Here is a 17,370-nt window from a genome sequence, read left to right as displayed (position 1 = left end):
GACAAATATTAATGAAATGATCATGAAAACAAATGGAAAACAGGAGCTATGATAAGTGTTTCAAATTAAAGGTATTCAGTCTTATGAAAACCTGTAGAAGGGAGAATCTGACCTAGTTAGGAGATCTGAGATTTCCCTGATGAAGTCAAGGTTGAGCTAATGCCTGAAGGACAGTTAGGAGTTAACTAGGCAAAGGGAGGGAGAGAGGACCCTGGCAGAGAGATCAGCATGGGCAAAGGCCCTGTGGTTGGAGCAATGTGGCATGGCTAGAGCAGGGAGAGACTGAGGGGGACCATAGGAAAGAGATGGATTTAGGAGAGCTAACGGGGTATGGAGACCCGGATCTTAGGACCATACTCTGTCCTGGGAACAGGAAGATAATGCTGAGTCATCAGATAGAGGATGAAGGCAATAGTCCAGGCAAGAGAGGATGCTGGCTCGAGCAAAGGTAGTGCAGGATTAAGAGCATTAGGTGAGTTTGAGAGCTCTGTAGGAGGTGATCATGACAGGATCAGGGGATAGAATGGATTATGGGGATTGGGTGGAGGTGAGGGGGTGGGGGGGTGGTGGCCAAGGTGCTGCCCAAGGTTCTGGCTTGTGCAACTGGATGGAATGGTGTTTCCATTTGCTGAGACAGGAAATACTGAGGGGCAACCAGGTTTGAGGATCAGGTTTGGAGGACTGGAGACAACTAGAGGAGGTGCTAGGTAAGTACTTGGCCATATTGGGGGGGATCACTGGGATTCTTGACGTCACCACAGGATGAGGAAATGAAAGCCCAGAGGGGTGAAATGACTCTGGTAATGATACACAGGGACTCCAGACCCGGGATATCCTGAGCAATGACCTGTCTTTCCAGAGTTTGAAGCAGAGGATGTGGACAGCCCAGAAGGTTCCAACTTGCCTCTCAACTGGCTCCCCCAGCAGGATCCTCACCTGGCCATGACTGAAGAGGATCCGGATGAAGCCCTTGGAGATCCTGAGGTGGGGGGAGCTGGAGAGAGCTCCCCAAGATTGGAGTATGAGACTGGTCTCAGCTCAGGGAACAATGGAAATACCAGCCCCAGCGCTCTGGGGTGGGGTCAGGACATGGGCTGGGTGGCCTCTGGCAAACAAGCCAGTGGAAACAAACTTCCAGAACATTCTGAGGACAACCCAACTGTTGACCTCAGCTCTGCAAGGTCCTGGAGCAGTGGGACCGTGAGCCTCGACCACCCCAATGATAACCTTGATTCTACCTGGGAAGGAGAAACTGATGTCCCCCAGCCCGTCACGCCGGCAGAAACCTTACCACAGAGCTCCAGCCACCACCTCCTAAACCCAGACACCAGAACTGGAGGAAGTGTTGCTCTGGCAACCCCCACGGAATTCCAGGAGTCCTCAGTACCCCAGGCCCAGAGCCTCCAGTGTCCGGCAGATAAGTGGAAAGAAAGTACCAACCTCTCCTGCCCTCAGTTGGGGGACCAAGCCTGGAAACGGACGCGGACATCCCCTAAGCCACTCCCTTCTCGATTCACCGGCTCCATCAGCCCCCTGAATCCACCTAGGCCAGGCCGACAAGACAGGCTACCACCCAGGCAGGGAGCCACTGTGGCTGGCCACTCATCTTCTGATGCCTCCAAGTATGGGCGGGGGCAGCTGAACTACCCGCTCCCTGATTTCTCCAAGGTGGGACCCCGCGTAAGGTTCCCCAAAGATGAGAGCTACCACCCCCCCAAGGCCAGGAGCTACAGCGGGCAGCCTCAGGGCCCTGCCAGGCCGCTGATCTTCAAGTCACCGGCTGAGATTGTGCAAGAGGTACTGTTGAGCAGCGGAGAAACCTGCCCGGCCAAGGACCCACCTCCTACACACCCCATCACCAGGGTACCCCAAGAATTTCAGACGCCCGAACAAGCCACCAAGCTGGTCCATCAGCTCCAGGTAAGCTGGACTCATGTCTATAGGCATGTCACCAAGGCACCTGTTGGCCCAGAGTTCGAGGCAGTTTGGATAGGAAGTCTTAGGACTGGGCCAAGAATCCCCTGCTGGTAGAGCGAGGGCTGTACCCGAGCTGGGAACATAGCCCTAAGCCCTTTGCTCAAGAAGAGCAGTGCTTACACTCACGCCCCAAGGATAATCTGCGTGTGTGTTTGTTTTTAACTTCTACTGTGAGAAATTCAAAACATATGCAAGACAGAAAATGGTATACCACCCCGCCCCCAGCAGCCTTTTTCACCTGTGGCCTCACCTCTTCCCCCACTCACCGTACTGGAATATTTCGAAGCAAATTTCAGGCCTCAAATCGTCTTACCCAGAAATATTTTAGAGTGTATGTCTAAAGATCAGGACTCTCTCTGAAACATCACGATCCCATTAGCATACCTAAAAGCCAACCCCAGTTCCTTAATATTATCCAATATCCGGTCCATGTTCAGATCTCCCCTGTGTCTCATAAACGGCTTGTTTATTTCAGTTGGTCCGAATCATGGTCCAAATGTGCCTTTCAAGTCTCCCCTATCCCACCCCCGTTTTTTTCAGATCTCCTTCTTCCTTTTAGTTTATTTGTTGAGGAAACCAGTCCTGTCCTCTAGAGTCTTCCACATTCTGGAGTTTGCCGACACACCGTCTCGTATCTCTTCCTATGTTCCACTGTCCTCTCCTTGTCCTGTATGTCGTCAGTCTAGAGCTCGAAGCTTTTTTGGGTTGCAACCATCTGCTTATTTCCCCTCCAGACCACCAGCTCCATGCGGGTAGGATTTTTTTTTTTTTTTTTTGGCAAGAGCATGTCACAGGTGGTTCGTCACGGGATGCTTGCTCATCTCTCATTTGTGATGTCGATGGCCACCGATGGCCATGGCCTTGATCCAGTCCTCCCTTTGGGGTGACAAAGTGGTAGTATCCTAATGCTATCATTCCTTCTGCATTGACTTACTGGAAATCTTCTATAAAGTAAAATTTTCCCTCATCGACTGTTTGGTTACCAAGGTCTTGTTCATGTGGGAAACACAGGAGAAATGCTTGCGTCTGTCCTTCTAATCACCAGTTTTCAGAGCAATGCATCTATTCCCCGATATCCTTCAAAGACGGCAGGTGCCATTTGTTTTCGCCTTTTCCCTGCCGTGACTTGTTTGATGAAGCTGTTCAGTTTTGTCTGGGGCAAGTAGTGACTCTGAGTACATGCGATTGTGATTTCCAAGTCTTCTATGGGACCCTTGGATGATTCATTCCATCCACCATTAAAATCCCACTTAGGAAGCGCATGCTCCTCAAGCGCTGGGAATAGAGCAGTGGGGAAGACGGATGTGGGCCTCAGCCCACAGAGCTGACAAACGCACAGGGAGTTAGGACGGATGAGCACGTAGTTGCAGTCCTCGGTGACAGGGGTTATGCATCAAGGTAAACCAGCCCAGAGGCCCTCATCCCTGATTTACTGTCAGCGAAGTTAGCAGGCTGTCCTGCGCCTCTCCCACTCAGAATTTGCCCATGGGGGCGTGGGTTGCGTGTAAGCCTGCAGGGCTCGGCTTAGCTCCCACCTCTGAGCTCTTGCACTCTGAGGAACCCTTTGGAGGCTGGGCTCCCCTGAGGGGTCTCATGGTGAGGGGTATGGGTGCATGACCCTGTTGCTCCCCCTCTCCCGCAGGAGGACTACCACAAGCTCCTCACCAAGTACGCTGAGGCCGAGAACACCATTGACCAGCTGCGCCTTGGGGCCAAGGTACCGGCTGGAGTAGGGTGGCGGTGGGGGCCTGGCCCCCGAGAGATGACACTCCCCCACAGTCTTTGCTCCTACCTCCTGAGACCCCGGGGCTATAGAAGAACCCAATCCTCAGTCTACCACAGGGTCCCTCTGTGACCTTGGGCATTGACCTTGCCCTCTCTGGGCTCCATCTCCTTTATCATTGATGAACTTTGATGTCCTTGAATCCTAGAATCTGGGTTCCCAGGATTTTCACCGGAGCAGCTCTGGGGTCAGACCACTTGGGCTCCGCTCCTGGCTCCATTACTGAGTGGCTGTGTGACCCCAAGCAAGTTTCTTGGGCTCTCTGAGCCTCAAGGGAGTAGCACAGAGTTTCTGCTCGGCTCCTGGTGCTTATTTCCTGGGCCTGATCCTTCCCCAATGTCTCATGCACAGCCTCCCCCCTCACCCCCTGGCTGAATGTCCAGTATTGTAGCAGAGGGAGTGAGGAGGGGGAAATCCATCCACACCCATCCTGCTCAGCCCCCACCCTGCCTGGGGAGGAGGCTGTGAATTCTCACTTGGGGCCTTCCCCTTTCTGGGGGTGAGGCAGGAAGTGGGGCCTCTTACAGCCCCTCATGGCTTCCTGCGTCCCCTCCCCCGCCTCTTGCTGCATCAGGCCACAGTGGAGGGGGGGATGGGAGCTGAGGTGCAGAGACGCAGACCTTCCCTCTCCCTTGCCTGCTCTCTCAGGGCCCCCACCTGGCCTGTCCCTGTCGTGCTCCAGGACCCCTCCCCTGCCACAGGTTGCTGTCCAGCCTCCAGAGGCACTTCGGTGAAGTGTCTCCGAGGCAGCCCTGATAAGAAAACGGAAGAGGTCCTATTCTGGGAGCAGTTCTCCTGTGTCCCCACACCCGTCAGGATGCGGGCAGGTCCCTTCCATCCTGGCCTCCTCGGGTACATCGGCGAAATCCTGGGAGCCAGTGGGTTCCCCCCGATGTCTTAAGGCTCCTTCTAGCTCTCTGAACTCCAGAGCCAGAGTCAGGGTGGGAGGGCAGGGTAAGTTGGGGAGGACCCAGGTGGGGCTTGGTGAGACGTCCTCCCTGGGGGAACCATGCCCACATGGCTGCAGACTCCTAGAAGTTCCAAGGAGAGAGGAACTGGCCATTAAATCCAAACGCTCAGCTCCCCTGGCTAAGAAATTGGGAATTGGGTCCCCAGGATGGGCAGAGGCTGCCAGAGTTCAAGGTCAGGGGCAGAGCCTTGGAGCATCTCCTCCCTCCCTCTTCTCCTTGCTTCCTCCGAGTGAGTCACTATATGAAAAGCATGTACCAGGGCCTGGCAAATACTTCCAAAGAGATGGGGACTCTTCTTTTGAATATTATTAATATGAAGCTGTTTATTGGGTGCCCATGTGCGCCAAGGACAGGGCAGGCGTGGACACCAAGGGAGCACAGCCGGAGGGCCTCCTGTCATGGGTGCTCCCCCAGCCCGGTGGGGACCCGAAGTCTCCCCCTGGGCGGTCACCTTGTTCTGGCTGATGACCCAGACCCATCTCTTGTGTGCGAGAGGAGCATAGGAGGGAAGGTGGGAGAGGCTGGGAATGGTTCAGTACCAGCTCACCCACTCTCACTTTCTGGAAAAACGACTCCTTAGTTTGGGGGTTCTCAAGAGAAGGGTGAGCATAGGTCAGCTAGACTCTTCCAGAAGCAGGATGATTCTCTCCCGGTCCCCCAGTCTCCCCTGCCGGGCCGTACAGGCAAAGCTTACCATCCCAGTGGGCTGAAGAGGACACGGAGCCCGATCAGGGAGGGGATGGCGTGGTCCCATGGGTCAGCCGGGCTTTTCACCCTGTCTCCAGCTCTGTAGACTCCACCCTGAAGACTCAGGAGACCCCGGTGTGGCTTCCTGCTCAGATCCCTTGCCGGGGAGGCCAGTTCATGGAGGCAGAAGTGTTACTGCTCCCTCAGACTAAGCCGGTGGAAGTGGACACCCCAGGGACTTGCTGAGCGCACCCCCCCTACTCTGCTCAGAGCCCAAGGGTGTGGGTGGACCCATGTGGGAGGGAGCCAGGCTGGGGACATTGCCCTCAGGACACCCAGGCCAGCCCGGCAGTGGTGGGCAGCAATGGGTGGGGACCTAGGGGAAAGCGACTGGCATGTACTGAGCAGTAAAAAGGCGTCAGGCCCCAGGCTAAGTATTACCAGGGTCACCTCATTTGATCTGCACAAGAGAAAACTGAGGCACAGACGGGCCGTGGTTTGTTCAACACCCTACAGCTGGTAAGGGATTAACAGTTGGGGATTAAACCAATGTCTGCCTGATTCCAGGATGGGCGCTCTTTTCCCCACGCCTGGGTGAGCAGGATTTGGGCTCTGGCGCCGGGCATGTGACAGGGGCACAGGGACGAGGCAGAAGACGATGTTATAGTAGCAGCAGTGATAGCGATATTTACTGAACACTGTCCAGAGTTATTTACCACTGGGGAAACTGAGGCACGGGGAAGCTAAGAAATTTGCCCATCGCTCAACAAGCAGGTGCGAGAGCTGGGCCTTGAGCCCAGCAGTCTGGCTCCCAAGCCCACTATTAACCCCACCTTCTCTAGCAGAACCAGACTAGGCAGTGGTGGGCCCTGCAGCTGGGGAAGCTGGGGGGGGCGTCCCAAGGCCTGGCCTGGGGGCACCCCTGGAACTGCACTGGGGTGGGGGCAGGGAGCCAGGGCTCTCTTCTCTCCCCCAGCTCAGGGCCACAGTTGATGATGATCTCACTGATTTGCTGCCACGCTGTCACCTCCCCCCAGCTGCTGTCCCTGGGCTCAGCTGCAGGGGCATCTGGAAGGGCTGAGGAGACCAGAAACTACCCCAGAAAGAGTTGGGGGAGGAGGTTGCAGAAAACTGCCTTTCCTAAAATGTGTGTTCTGCTGACCACTAGTTGGTCCCAGAGACCCTGATAGAGATGTTGGGGGGGGTGGGAGCATGGAGGTTAGTCTTCAGAGGAGTTGGGGGAAACATTTCCTATTCTCTCTACTCCCCTGCTCCTCGCCCCATTCATAAAGCCCATTAGCATTTTAAAGGCTGTGAGAAACCCATCTGTGCAAAGACTAGTCAGTTATTTAACCCTGTGTTGCCCACCCTTGCTGGTCTACTGTTCACTGATTAACCCCCCTGAGGGAGCTAATCCAGCCTCAGGGAGCTCCACAGGACACCCTGGCTTAAAAGGGGTGCCCTGGGGCGCTGGGGTGGGTGCTGGCTAGTCCAGAGACAGACCCCGAGAGGGAGGGGCCTAAGCAGCTTCAAATTATCTGCACTCACCCCCCCCCCTTCCCCTTCCCGGGCCTCTATAAGGGCTTTAGGCTCCTAGGCTGAAACAGTGCTTTCCTGTTGCTCCCCAGGTTGGGCCTTGGTGGGCAGGGCCTGAGGCAGGGGGGGGAGGGGCAGGGTGGGGCAGGGGAAGTATGCAGGAGGGCCTCCCCAGATTTGGGTCACCATGGGAGGAAAGGGGTGCTAGTGGGAAAGCCCCCACAGGCGGGTCTGAGCAGATGGCGGAGAGGATTATTAAAATCCAGCTTTGTTCTCATCAGAGGCTGGGTCTGAAGGAGGGGGAGGCGATGGGGGCCAGGCAATGCTGGGCCATTGTCCCTCACTTTGGAGTAGATTTTTCTGCCACAGCTAGGACGTGAAGAGCAGCTTAAGCAGGGAGAGGCTGCCTGCCTGGGGACTAGGGAGCTCCGTCTATCAGGCATACCCTGAACTGCCCACTCCTGACCCTGGGGCAGAAGGGAGCAGTAAGATAAGCTGCCTGACCAGCTGGAGGGCACTGAGGCACCACAGGGGAATAGCTTTTCCAGGGACCTGCCTCCATGATGGCCCCATAAATGACAATGGTGATGATAATGGTGATGTGATGATGATGGAGAGAATGATGATGGTGATGATGGTGATGGTGATGATGGTGGTAATGGTGGTAAATATAGTGATAGTGGTGGTGATGATGGTGATGGTGACCATGACAGTGGTGATGATGGTGATGGTGATAACGGTGGTGATGGTGAAGATGGAGGTGATGGTGATAAGGATAGTGATGGTGGTGATGGTGATGATGATGGTGATGATGGTGAGGGTGGTGGTGATGGTGTTAATGGTGATGGTGATGGTGTTGATGGTGATGGTGATGGTGTTGATGATGGTGATGATGGTGAGGATGGTGATGGTGATGATGGTGATGATGATGGTGATGATGGTGATGGTGATGATGGTGATGGTGGTAATGGTGATGATGGTGATGATGGTGGTGATGTTGATGATGGTGATAGTGATGATGATTGTGATGATGATGATGGCAATGATGGTGATGATGGTGGTGATGGTGATGATGGCGCTGGTGATAGTGATGGTGATGATGGTGGTGATGGTGATGATGATGGTGATGGTGATAATGGTGATGGTGATGATGGTGGTGATTGTGATGATGATCATGATGATGATGATCATGATGATGATGATCATGATGGTGGCCAATGATGGTGGTGATGATGGTGATGGTGATAATGGTGATAGTGATGATGGTGGGGATGATGATGGCGCTGGTGATAGTGATGGTGATGATGATAGTGATGGTGATGATGGGAATTGTGATGTGTAACGATGGTAACAACAATAATAATGGTGATGATGAATATGAGGATGGTGGCTTCTGTTTATTGAGAACTCATTTTGTGCACAGAGAACTTAGTTAAATCACCTGTTCTAGGACTCAGAAGTGGCCAGTGGTAAAGCCCACTGGTGAATATTTTTAGCTTTGTGGGCCATACTGTGGTAATGACTCCACGCCACCGTGGTAGCATGAAAGACCATACATAATACATAAGCAAGCATAGCTGTGCCCACTAGAACAGTATTCACAAAAACAGACCATAGTTGGCCAGCCCCTGCACTGGACCACCCTCCCTACATGGGTCTCCTCTGATCTGGTGCTTCACATGGTCTTCCTTGGCCATCGGCCTGATTCCAGACTGGGCTGTTTACCATTTGAAATCCGCCCTCAAGGGATGGAGACCTGCTATAGCTGAGAGATTAGTTTGTTCACTTGTTGGTTTACGCACTCATTCAAACAGCCATCAATTGCTGTTATTATTATCAATGTGATAATTATGATTGAAATACTTTTATTAATAACAAATAGTATATAACTATATTTATATTTGCTGTATGTTAAATACCATATTAATTATAATTGTGGTTACATTGTGAATTATTATAACAAATATTAAAAATGATTATATGGAAAACCATAGTCTTTAGGGTCACAGCAGGTTACAATCAGAGCCCAAGGATTTATAGCTGGAGATTTTGAGTGAGTGACTTAACCAGAGTCTCAGTTTCCTCTTCTGTGAAATGGGGATGATAGTCCCTGCCTTGCCTCCCCTTCAGAGCTGCCATAAAGAGAGGATGAAAGGGCCTGTAAGTCCTTGACCCAGTGATTGGCCCCCACCCAAGGGGTCCACTAATGGTAGTATTTATTATTACAAGGCATGTTTGTTGAGGGTGTAAGTGATGGTGTGAATGAAGGGGAGGCCTGTTGGGAGGCTTGCCCCATCCCTGACTTGGCTCTGCTCATGCCTCCCCTCCCGGACAGGTGAACCTGTACTCGGACCAGCCCCAGCCCAGCCACAGCATGCACACAGGGACGGTGCCCCAGGGGACCAAGGTCTTGTCCTTCAGCATCCCACAGCCCCACTCTGTGCTGCAGTGGTCAGGCCCTGCCCAAGCCCCACAGACCTCTGGGACCTCAGGTGAGCCTGGGAGAGGAAATGGGACTGGAGGGCCTTCTGCCTGTGATTCTGCTCTGGGGGCACTTGGTTCTCCTTGGAGTGACACTGGCTTCAGGCCAGGGGAGGGAGGGAGACGAGTTTTCTGGGACCTTTGAAGAGGGCAAATGGAGATGCGGAAAGCGTCTTGCCTGGAGCCAGAGCAGCCTGGGAAAAGCCCGACTCTGCACTGGGCAGCTGGGTGATCTTGGGCCCATTGCAGAACAGAGAGCACTGTCACTGTGGAGCCCCCATGCGGCCAGGCTCTGCGCCAAGGCTTGCCATGCATGATCCCAGTTAATGTCCCCGTCAGTCCCACTGAGAGTCAAGGAAACCAAGGCTCAGAGAGGCGAGGACATGCTGAAGGTCACACTGCTATAGGGGAAGGGAGAGGGTGGGGATTTGAACCCGAGTCTTTCTGAGTTAGAGCCTGATCCACTGACCGGGAAACCAGAGGCCTGTCTTGGCCCCAGTTGTGCGTGCTAGGGCAGAGCCAGACCTTGTTCTCCCCTGTACCTGGGACTACACCGCCCGTCCCGCATCCTGGGGCCCATGTGAGGACAGCGTGATTGCGATATGACTGCTGTAGCTTGATGATGGCGGGTGTGGTTCTGAGGTTCGCTGAGTCCCTCACCCCAGGAAGGACAGTTCTTGGCCCCAGCATTGAGTGGTTGTGCATTCCAGGGTGGCCATCAGCTCAAGGAGACCTGAACCCCTCCTCGTCTGCCCCAGCATGGCTTCTGGAGAACCCAGGCATCACCCGGGACCAGCCATCAGCAGAGCGGACCCAGGAGTTGGCCGCTCAGGCCAGCCGGTTCGTGGCCAAGGTGAGGGGAAGCCCAGCTTTGCCCCGGGGAGACACAACTCACCTGGAGAAAGCAGAGCCTCTGCCTGCTTGAGTAAGAAGCTCTCCACAAGGCTCCCTTGTTCCTCCCCTGCTGGAGGTAACTTGGCCATCTCGAAAACGTGAGCCTCTGCCCTGGTTTAGAGACCATTCGGTCTAGAGCCTCCTCCTTGTCACTCAGCGCTGGGTTTCACTCCCTCTGTTGGCACCGTGTCTCATCAGACTCTCTCCAGCTGTGCTTGAAAGTATCTCCTGGGTCCCCCGCCAGGGGAGACTCTCAGCCCTTCCAGGATTCTGGAAGGATAACAGAACCTCACTCTACCTGTTCCTCTTCAGGATAAATCACCCCACTTTCTTAATTAATTCATTACACACATCCATTCTCAGTCCCTTCTCAAAGGGCCTTTATATTTTCACCAAACAGTCCAAGTAACTATGAGTTGTTTGCAGGTCTATTTATAACTATACACTTGGCCTTCTGCCAAAAGGGCTTTAGAGCAGCTGAGAAAAAAACTTGCATTATAACCACCTTCTGAAGACGGAAGGAAGGAAACCGGGGGCAAAGGGGAAGTAAGGGTAGAAAACACCAGAGTGAACTTAGCGTAAAGTGAATAAACAAAATGTCCTGTTGGACCCTGAATGCTTTGAGCTTCCCAGCTGTCAGTGCAAAAAGGGAAATGTAACAGTTACATATATTACCGTGTCCATAAAAAAATTCCTTCAGAGAAAAGCATTATTTATTTATTTTTTTGGTAACAGTTTTACTGAGATAGAATTCACATATCACACAATTTTCTGTGTTAAAGTTAATGCTTCAGTGGGTTTTACTCTATTCACAGTCATGCAGCCATTCCCCCAGTCGGCCTTAGAACATTTTCATCACCCAATAAGAGACTCCATGTCCATGAAGGGGTCACTCCCCATTCCCCCTGTCCCGGCCCCCAGCGGCTGCTCACCTACTTTGTCTCCATGGGTTTGCCTCTTCTGGACATTTCATATAAATAGAGTCCTAGAATAGTCGTCCTTTTGTATCCGGCTTCTTTGGCTGATCCGAATATCTTTACACATGTATCGTAGTAATATGAACAGGTACTTTATCCCGTGTAATCGCCACCATTCTGAGTCCCGTCGCTGGAGGGATGCAGCTTCTTGTCCTGTGTGTTCTAAAGCAAAGCCAAGGTCATCACACTGAACAGGAGCTGGGCCACCAGCTGACCCCTGATGATCTAGAGCTGTCTTGTTTGAATAGGATCCACAGGTCATGTGGCTCCTGAGTACTTGATAGGTGGCCGGTCCAAACTGAGATGTTCTGTCAGTGGAAAACATACGCTGGATCTCAGAGACGTAATGTGACAAAAGAATATAAAATATCTCATTGGTAATTTTTTCATTGATTACATGTCAAAATAATAGTTTAGGGTCATAAAATGTATTATTAAAATTAATTCACTGGTTACTTCTTTACATTTTAAATATGGCTATTAGAAAATTTTATTTTATAGAAAATTTTAAATTGTATAAGTAGCTTGCATTACATTTCTATTTTATATATATGTTATGTAATATCATTGTATTATATAAATTTCTATATTATATTTTGGCACTAACCTAGAGCTTTCCTAGAAATCCCAGAAATTCCCAAATCACCTTTGCCCTTTTTTGCCTAGTTAACAATTTTTTTGTAAAGGTAATAGACGTACATGGTAAAGACCCTCACATAGTACAAAGGGCATATTCAGTAAAAACCCTGTTTTCCCGTACTTGCCCTTCTGTTTTGTGCAAAAAAGTTCCACACACACACACATGTGTTTATAGAAATGGTCACATTTGTATGCTATGCTGTACCCTGACTTTTTTAATATCCCGAAGTTGAATATTTCTGGGTAGGCAATGAATTCATTTTGTTCAAAGTTCAAAAGATGCGTATAGTAGAAACGCTTCCCCCCATCCCTGTCCCCCACCCTGCCCCTGCCACCCAGTTCTCTGCCCAGAAGCAGTGAATGTTTTAGTTTCTTGCATCCTTCTAGAGGTCGTTTATAATATACAGGCACATGTATTTATATTTTTCCTATTTTATTCTCTGGATATTTTATAAAGATGGTAGCGGATTATAAAGACTGGCCTGTCCCTTGATTTGACACCGAAAAGTAGGTCTTACTTTATAGAGGAGCAGGTACACATAGCCCTTCCTCTTCTTGATGGCTGCATACTATTCCACGGATAGGCTTTTATATCGTTTCCCACTGCCCCCCAGTTATGCTGCAGTGAACATTCCTGGCTCATAGGCCTTCATGCACACGAGTGAGTGTGCTTTGCGATCGATAAATTCTGGGAGGCTCCACTTGGATTTTTTTCAAACGCTGCCAGGGCTGCGGCCCATGGTAGAGTCAATGTCTGGCCTCCGCCTTTCCGTGCTTGGCAGAAAACCCACATCCTGAGGCGGGGCCCAGTTCCTGGTGCCAAAGCATGAATGCGACATCCCGCAGGGCCCATCTTCCAGGGTCTGGACTAATGGACCGTGTTTCCTTTCGTCCCAATGCCCAGGTGGAGGCCTTTGCAGGACTGATGCGAGCGGGACGGCTGACAGCCCAGGACCAACTCAAGGTACCGGCCACTGTGGGAGATGCCCTTGGAGCTGTCTCCCCCAGACGCGTCCCCGAAGCCTTGCCTGCCACAGGACAGGCCAGAGAATCGCAGACACACACTGCTTAGCTTGCCAGGACCACGATCAGGATAGCGCGGGATTACCGCTCCTTAGGCGACGATGACGGTGGGCCAGGCACCATGGCGAGCCTCGGATGCCCATGGTTTCATTTCCTTGTAGAAAACCAGTAAGGCAGTTACAGTCATCACCCCCTTTAACTGGAATGGAATGGGGCAGCCCAGACCCCAAGTCCAGCGTGGTCATCACTGGCCGGCACTGCTTCCCACTGACTATGCTGCTTCTCAGCCACCAGAAAAAGACTTTCTCTTTTCTTTACTTTTCTTTATTATAAAAGTAATTGCCCAGTATTTGAAAACCAAGGGGAAAAGGGGAGGAGAGCCTTAATCTAACCATTATTGGCTTATTTCCTTTTGGACTTTGGTATTTCTAGATAAACTATAGTCATGTATAAAATCTAGATTTCTGCTGCATCAGCCAGGATCCTGGGAAGGAGCAGGTGGGGCTCTGGAAGCTGGGAGTGAGGGGGTCGAGGCAGGGGCGGTTAGCAGGGCTGTGGGCAGCATCCAGGAAGTCCAGGACTGACTGTTCCCAGCAGGTGGGGAGCTAGGTGTCAATGGAGGCACAGAGGAGGTGGGGAGAAGAGCCCAGGAGGGGTGGAGAGGGGCAAATGCAGCACACTTGGTTTGTAAAAACAATACTGTATTTCACTGTGTCATTACTATGTTCCTAATGACTGTGTTAGCATGTAGACATCATCCGTTTTTCCAACTGCAAAATGTGTGCTTTGTGTTATAGTATCTCATTGAGAGGGTGAGCAAGGACCTTGAACATCAAAAACCATTCCTTTTCTTCCCCTCTATCTTCATTCCCCCGTATCCGGGGAGGTCAAGAGCTGTTGGAAGATCAAGCTTGCCCGGGAACTAGACTCTAGGTTGCCCTTGAATTCAGTCTGCCCTCTGTATAGAATGAGTAGGATGGGGATGATAATAAGTCAGGGATGATGATCCAACCTCCCACAGTCTTAGCCGTCTGCTAGCTCTCACCACATTTGCTACGGAGGCCTAGCGTCATTGCTAGGCCCATGAGCTCTGGAGCTAGAGGACCTGGGTTCAAATTCCGACTACAGCTTGCTTGCTCGCTCACTGTGTGACCTTCACCAACTTAAATAACCTCTCTGAGCCTCAGTTCCTCCTCTTTAAATGAAGATGATAAACTACCTCTCTCATTAGGATTATGTTGGTGAATATTAAATTAATTGAATTAATTAAATTCATTATTTAAATATTAAATTAATTGAATTAATTAACTGAATAATGAATAACACAAAGCACTTTAGCGTAGAGCCTCAGTGCTCAGTAGATGTTAGCTACTGTTATCCGTAGTATGGTGGTGATAAGATCATCGGTCATGCTAGTCTATAAGGATTTGGGAACAGAGGGACTCATGTGTCCAGATCCACAGTTTGGAAAAGAAGCATGAGGATCCGTGGTCTCTCAAGGACTAGGTCCTTATGGGGACAGAGTGATGGTGTAGTTGACACCAGGAGCACCATGGAACATCAGAGAACTTGCAGCTCTACCCACGAGAGACTGGTGCTCTCTGGAGCTGGTGCCAAGGCTCTAAGCTGTGCCTCTGCCCTGCTAGTCTGATGGCAGAGGCTAGACTGGGGCGGTAGGTTTTAGAGTCCGAACCCCAGCCTTCCAGCGACTTGGGGGCCCAGAGGATGGGTCTCCTGCCCCCCACACACCCAACCGCCATGTATCTCAGCCACTGTATCTGCAGGGGCAGAGCCCCGGGGGGCTGGGTGCTCAGTCCTCTTGGCCTCGTCTGGTTGCAGGTCTTCCAGCGCCTAAAGGATGTCCATACAGCCCTGGAGGAGGAGTACCTGAAGGCCTGCAGGGAGCAGCAACCGGCCCAGCAGCTTGCCGGCTCCCAGGGGACACCTGGAAAATTCGATCCTGGCAGGTATGTGCTGGGGAGGGAGGCCCCTGGTTCCCTTGGTCACCAGCAGGGGCACACTTCGTCCTCATACTCCAACCACTGCAGGAACAGGGAGAAATCCTACCCTGATTAGCAACATATCCAGGTGGGGGAACGCCTGAAGGCTGAGATCGGTGTCCTTTTGGACTCACTGCAATGAGAAGTGACCTTGGAGATGAGACCCGAAAGCACTCATCAGAGTGGGGAACCGAGGCCAGAGGGGGGATTGACTCAAGGTCCCACAGCCTGCTGGTGGCAGAGGCCTCCTGGTTCCCAGTGGAGTCCCTTTTCCCCTTGTTTTGTCGAGTTCTCCACGTAATCCAAATTAGGACGTTGAATGCACCCTCCGTGGGCATTCTCTGGGGTTTGTGCTCGGAAGCTCGGCCTCCCAGCCCTGCCTGATGCGGCTGCTGTAACAGGCTCTGGGTGCTGGTGTCTCCCCGTTGCAGGGAGCTAGAGGAGAAGATATTCCAGCTGGGAATTCGCCTGGAAGAGCTGAAGGACCACATGGACCAGAACCAGCAGGAGCCTGAGCGAGTCGGGTCAGACTGCACTCCGGACAGCCTCCCAGCCTCGCCCTCCCCGCACCAGCCGGCGTGCCTGCCTTCTCCTTCAGGACAAGCCTCCACCCCCGCCATCCAGACCCTCTGCCCTCAGGTACCTCTCTGCCCAGCCACACTGGACCATCCCTTCCTTCTCTTCTCCATTAGTTGGCTTCTTCCCTACATACTTGCGAAGTAGGTGCCAAGTGCCAGTAGCGCTGGCCCATGGTGGAAATTCAGTGGGAAGCAGACAGAAACGGGTGGCCTCTACCCTCATGGTGTTTTCTGTCTAGCTGGACTAATTCTATTTTGCTCAGGGCTCCGAAGGAGAATTATGGGACTCTAGGAGAGTAGGTAACAGGGTAACATGACTGAAGTTAAAGGGCAGGAGAAATTTTCCTTGAGGAAGAAATGTTTTAATGGGATCTGAGGGTGAGTGGGACTTGCTTCATGCAGAAGAAGAGAAGCCATGCGGCAGGGGAAACAGTCTGTGCAAAGGCCCTGTGGTTAGAGTATGGAACATGAGGGGGCAGTTGTCTGAGTGCTGGCTGGAGAGGAGGCAGGGGCCCCATGATGTTGGGGCTTGTGAGTCCTGGCAAGGGTTTGGCCTTAAACTCTGCAGCGTTTTTTAGCAGGGCGTGTTCAAAAAGGTCTGCAAGTAGATGGGGTGGGGCAGGGCAGATGGAGAGGTGTGGGTGGACCTGAGAGAGGTGTAGGAGGCCCGTTTGCCTGGATGTGCCCTGGGGGTGAGAAGAAAGGGGGAAGGGATGGCCTCCAGCATCCCAGGGGACTATTCAGTCCAGGGGACTAGTCACAGATCAGGAGACACTAGACAAGGGCCCTACGCAGAAGGGACTTTGTAGAAGTCTCTCTCCGGCCCACATCACAAGCCCCTGGGAGACGATCACTGTTTACGTGGCATATAGTTGAGCAGAGTGAGGGTACAGCGGTCACACCAGGGACAGCAGGGGAGTCTCTAGACCTTGCTGCCCATGCTGTGTTGGGGACAGAGGAGGAGAAAGGGCCAGCATGGCAGGTGAGGTAGGGGCTGCCGGAGGGCTGGGCGCTGGTGAGATACCCCTGACGGCGGAGCCCTTGGAGGCCTCGGGATGTGGGGGAGGCTCTCGCACTGGGGAAACCTCCCCTGGGTGCTGCCTCATGCACCAGTGGGTGAAAACCCAAGTGCCTCATCTTGAGCGGCTCCCATGCTTCCTCAGGGAAGGTGTTTGGGGGGCTGGGTGTCCATATTTAATGGAGCAAGTGAGGAGAGATGCTTCTGGAAGGAAATCTGGGTTCAAATCTCAGCTCTGGCCCTCGCTTCTGTTGTAAGTTTGGGCAAATCATTTGAGCTTCAGTTTCCTGTCTGTAAGATGGGCTGTAATAGCCATCCCTGCTGGGCTTATCGGGAGGTGCTGTCTGAACCGTGCCTGGCGGGGAGTAGATGCTCAGTTAACGGCAGTCCGTGCTAAAGATCGCACCTTCCACTCCCTACGCTCTGCCTACGCATGAACGCGTGATAGGGTTCGTGAGTCTCACCCATTACTCTTCAGCACCCAGCATGAGCCTCGTATAAGGTAGGTCCCTAAAAAGTGGTGTTTGGTTGTCTGCTGAATCTCTGTCCTTCTGCCTTTCTGGCCCCAGCCTGATGCCGCTAGCAGCGTGGGCCCCTGTGCATCGCTCGTGAACGTGGAGCTTAGCGCTGCCAGCAATGAGGGGGAGGACAGGCCCCTGGGCCTCCCAGCCCCACTCAGGCACAAGGACCTGCAGGTGGAGCAGGATCTCCATGGCCTCCTGGAGCGGTGAGTACCAGGAGGAAGGCCAGGGCATCCGGCCCAGTGACAGGACCTCGGCTGGCCTTCCTGGGCAGAAGTCATGCTC

The 17,370-nt window shown here is 52.5% G+C and overlaps 1 protein-coding gene across 5 annotated transcripts in view; it reads left to right on the top strand.

Annotated features, from left to right (window-relative positions):
* The window catches only part of AKNA (AT-hook transcription factor), a 53,578-nt gene that overhangs the window by 17,910 nt on the left and 18,298 nt on the right, over nt 1–17,370 (top strand). For all 5 annotated transcript variants that reach the window (XR_013443813.1, XM_078061661.1, XM_078061660.1 and 2 more), the window contains exons 3-10: nt 860–1,920; nt 3,620–3,694; nt 9,290–9,446; nt 10,146–10,288; nt 12,850–12,909; nt 14,808–14,935; nt 15,400–15,607; nt 17,134–17,291. Coding sequence is in view for 4 of the 5 variants with exons in the window: in XM_078061661.1 (XP_077917787.1) it covers nt 860–1,920; nt 3,620–3,694; nt 9,290–9,446; nt 10,146–10,288; nt 12,850–12,909; nt 14,808–14,935; nt 15,400–15,607; nt 17,134–17,291 (1,990 nt within the window). In the remaining variant the exon portion in view is untranslated. The remainder of the gene's footprint in view (nt 1–859; nt 1,921–3,619; nt 3,695–9,289; nt 9,447–10,145; nt 10,289–12,849; nt 12,910–14,807; nt 14,936–15,399; nt 15,608–17,133; nt 17,292–17,370) is intronic.

This window comes from Halichoerus grypus, chromosome 14 (genome assembly GCF_964656455.1).
Source record: "Halichoerus grypus chromosome 14, mHalGry1.hap1.1, whole genome shotgun sequence".
In the NCBI taxonomy this organism is placed as follows: domain Eukaryota; kingdom Metazoa; phylum Chordata; class Mammalia; order Carnivora; family Phocidae; genus Halichoerus; species Halichoerus grypus.
The sequence above is the reverse complement of the archived record's forward strand: the minus strand, read 5'-3'. Positions and strand labels throughout refer to the sequence as shown.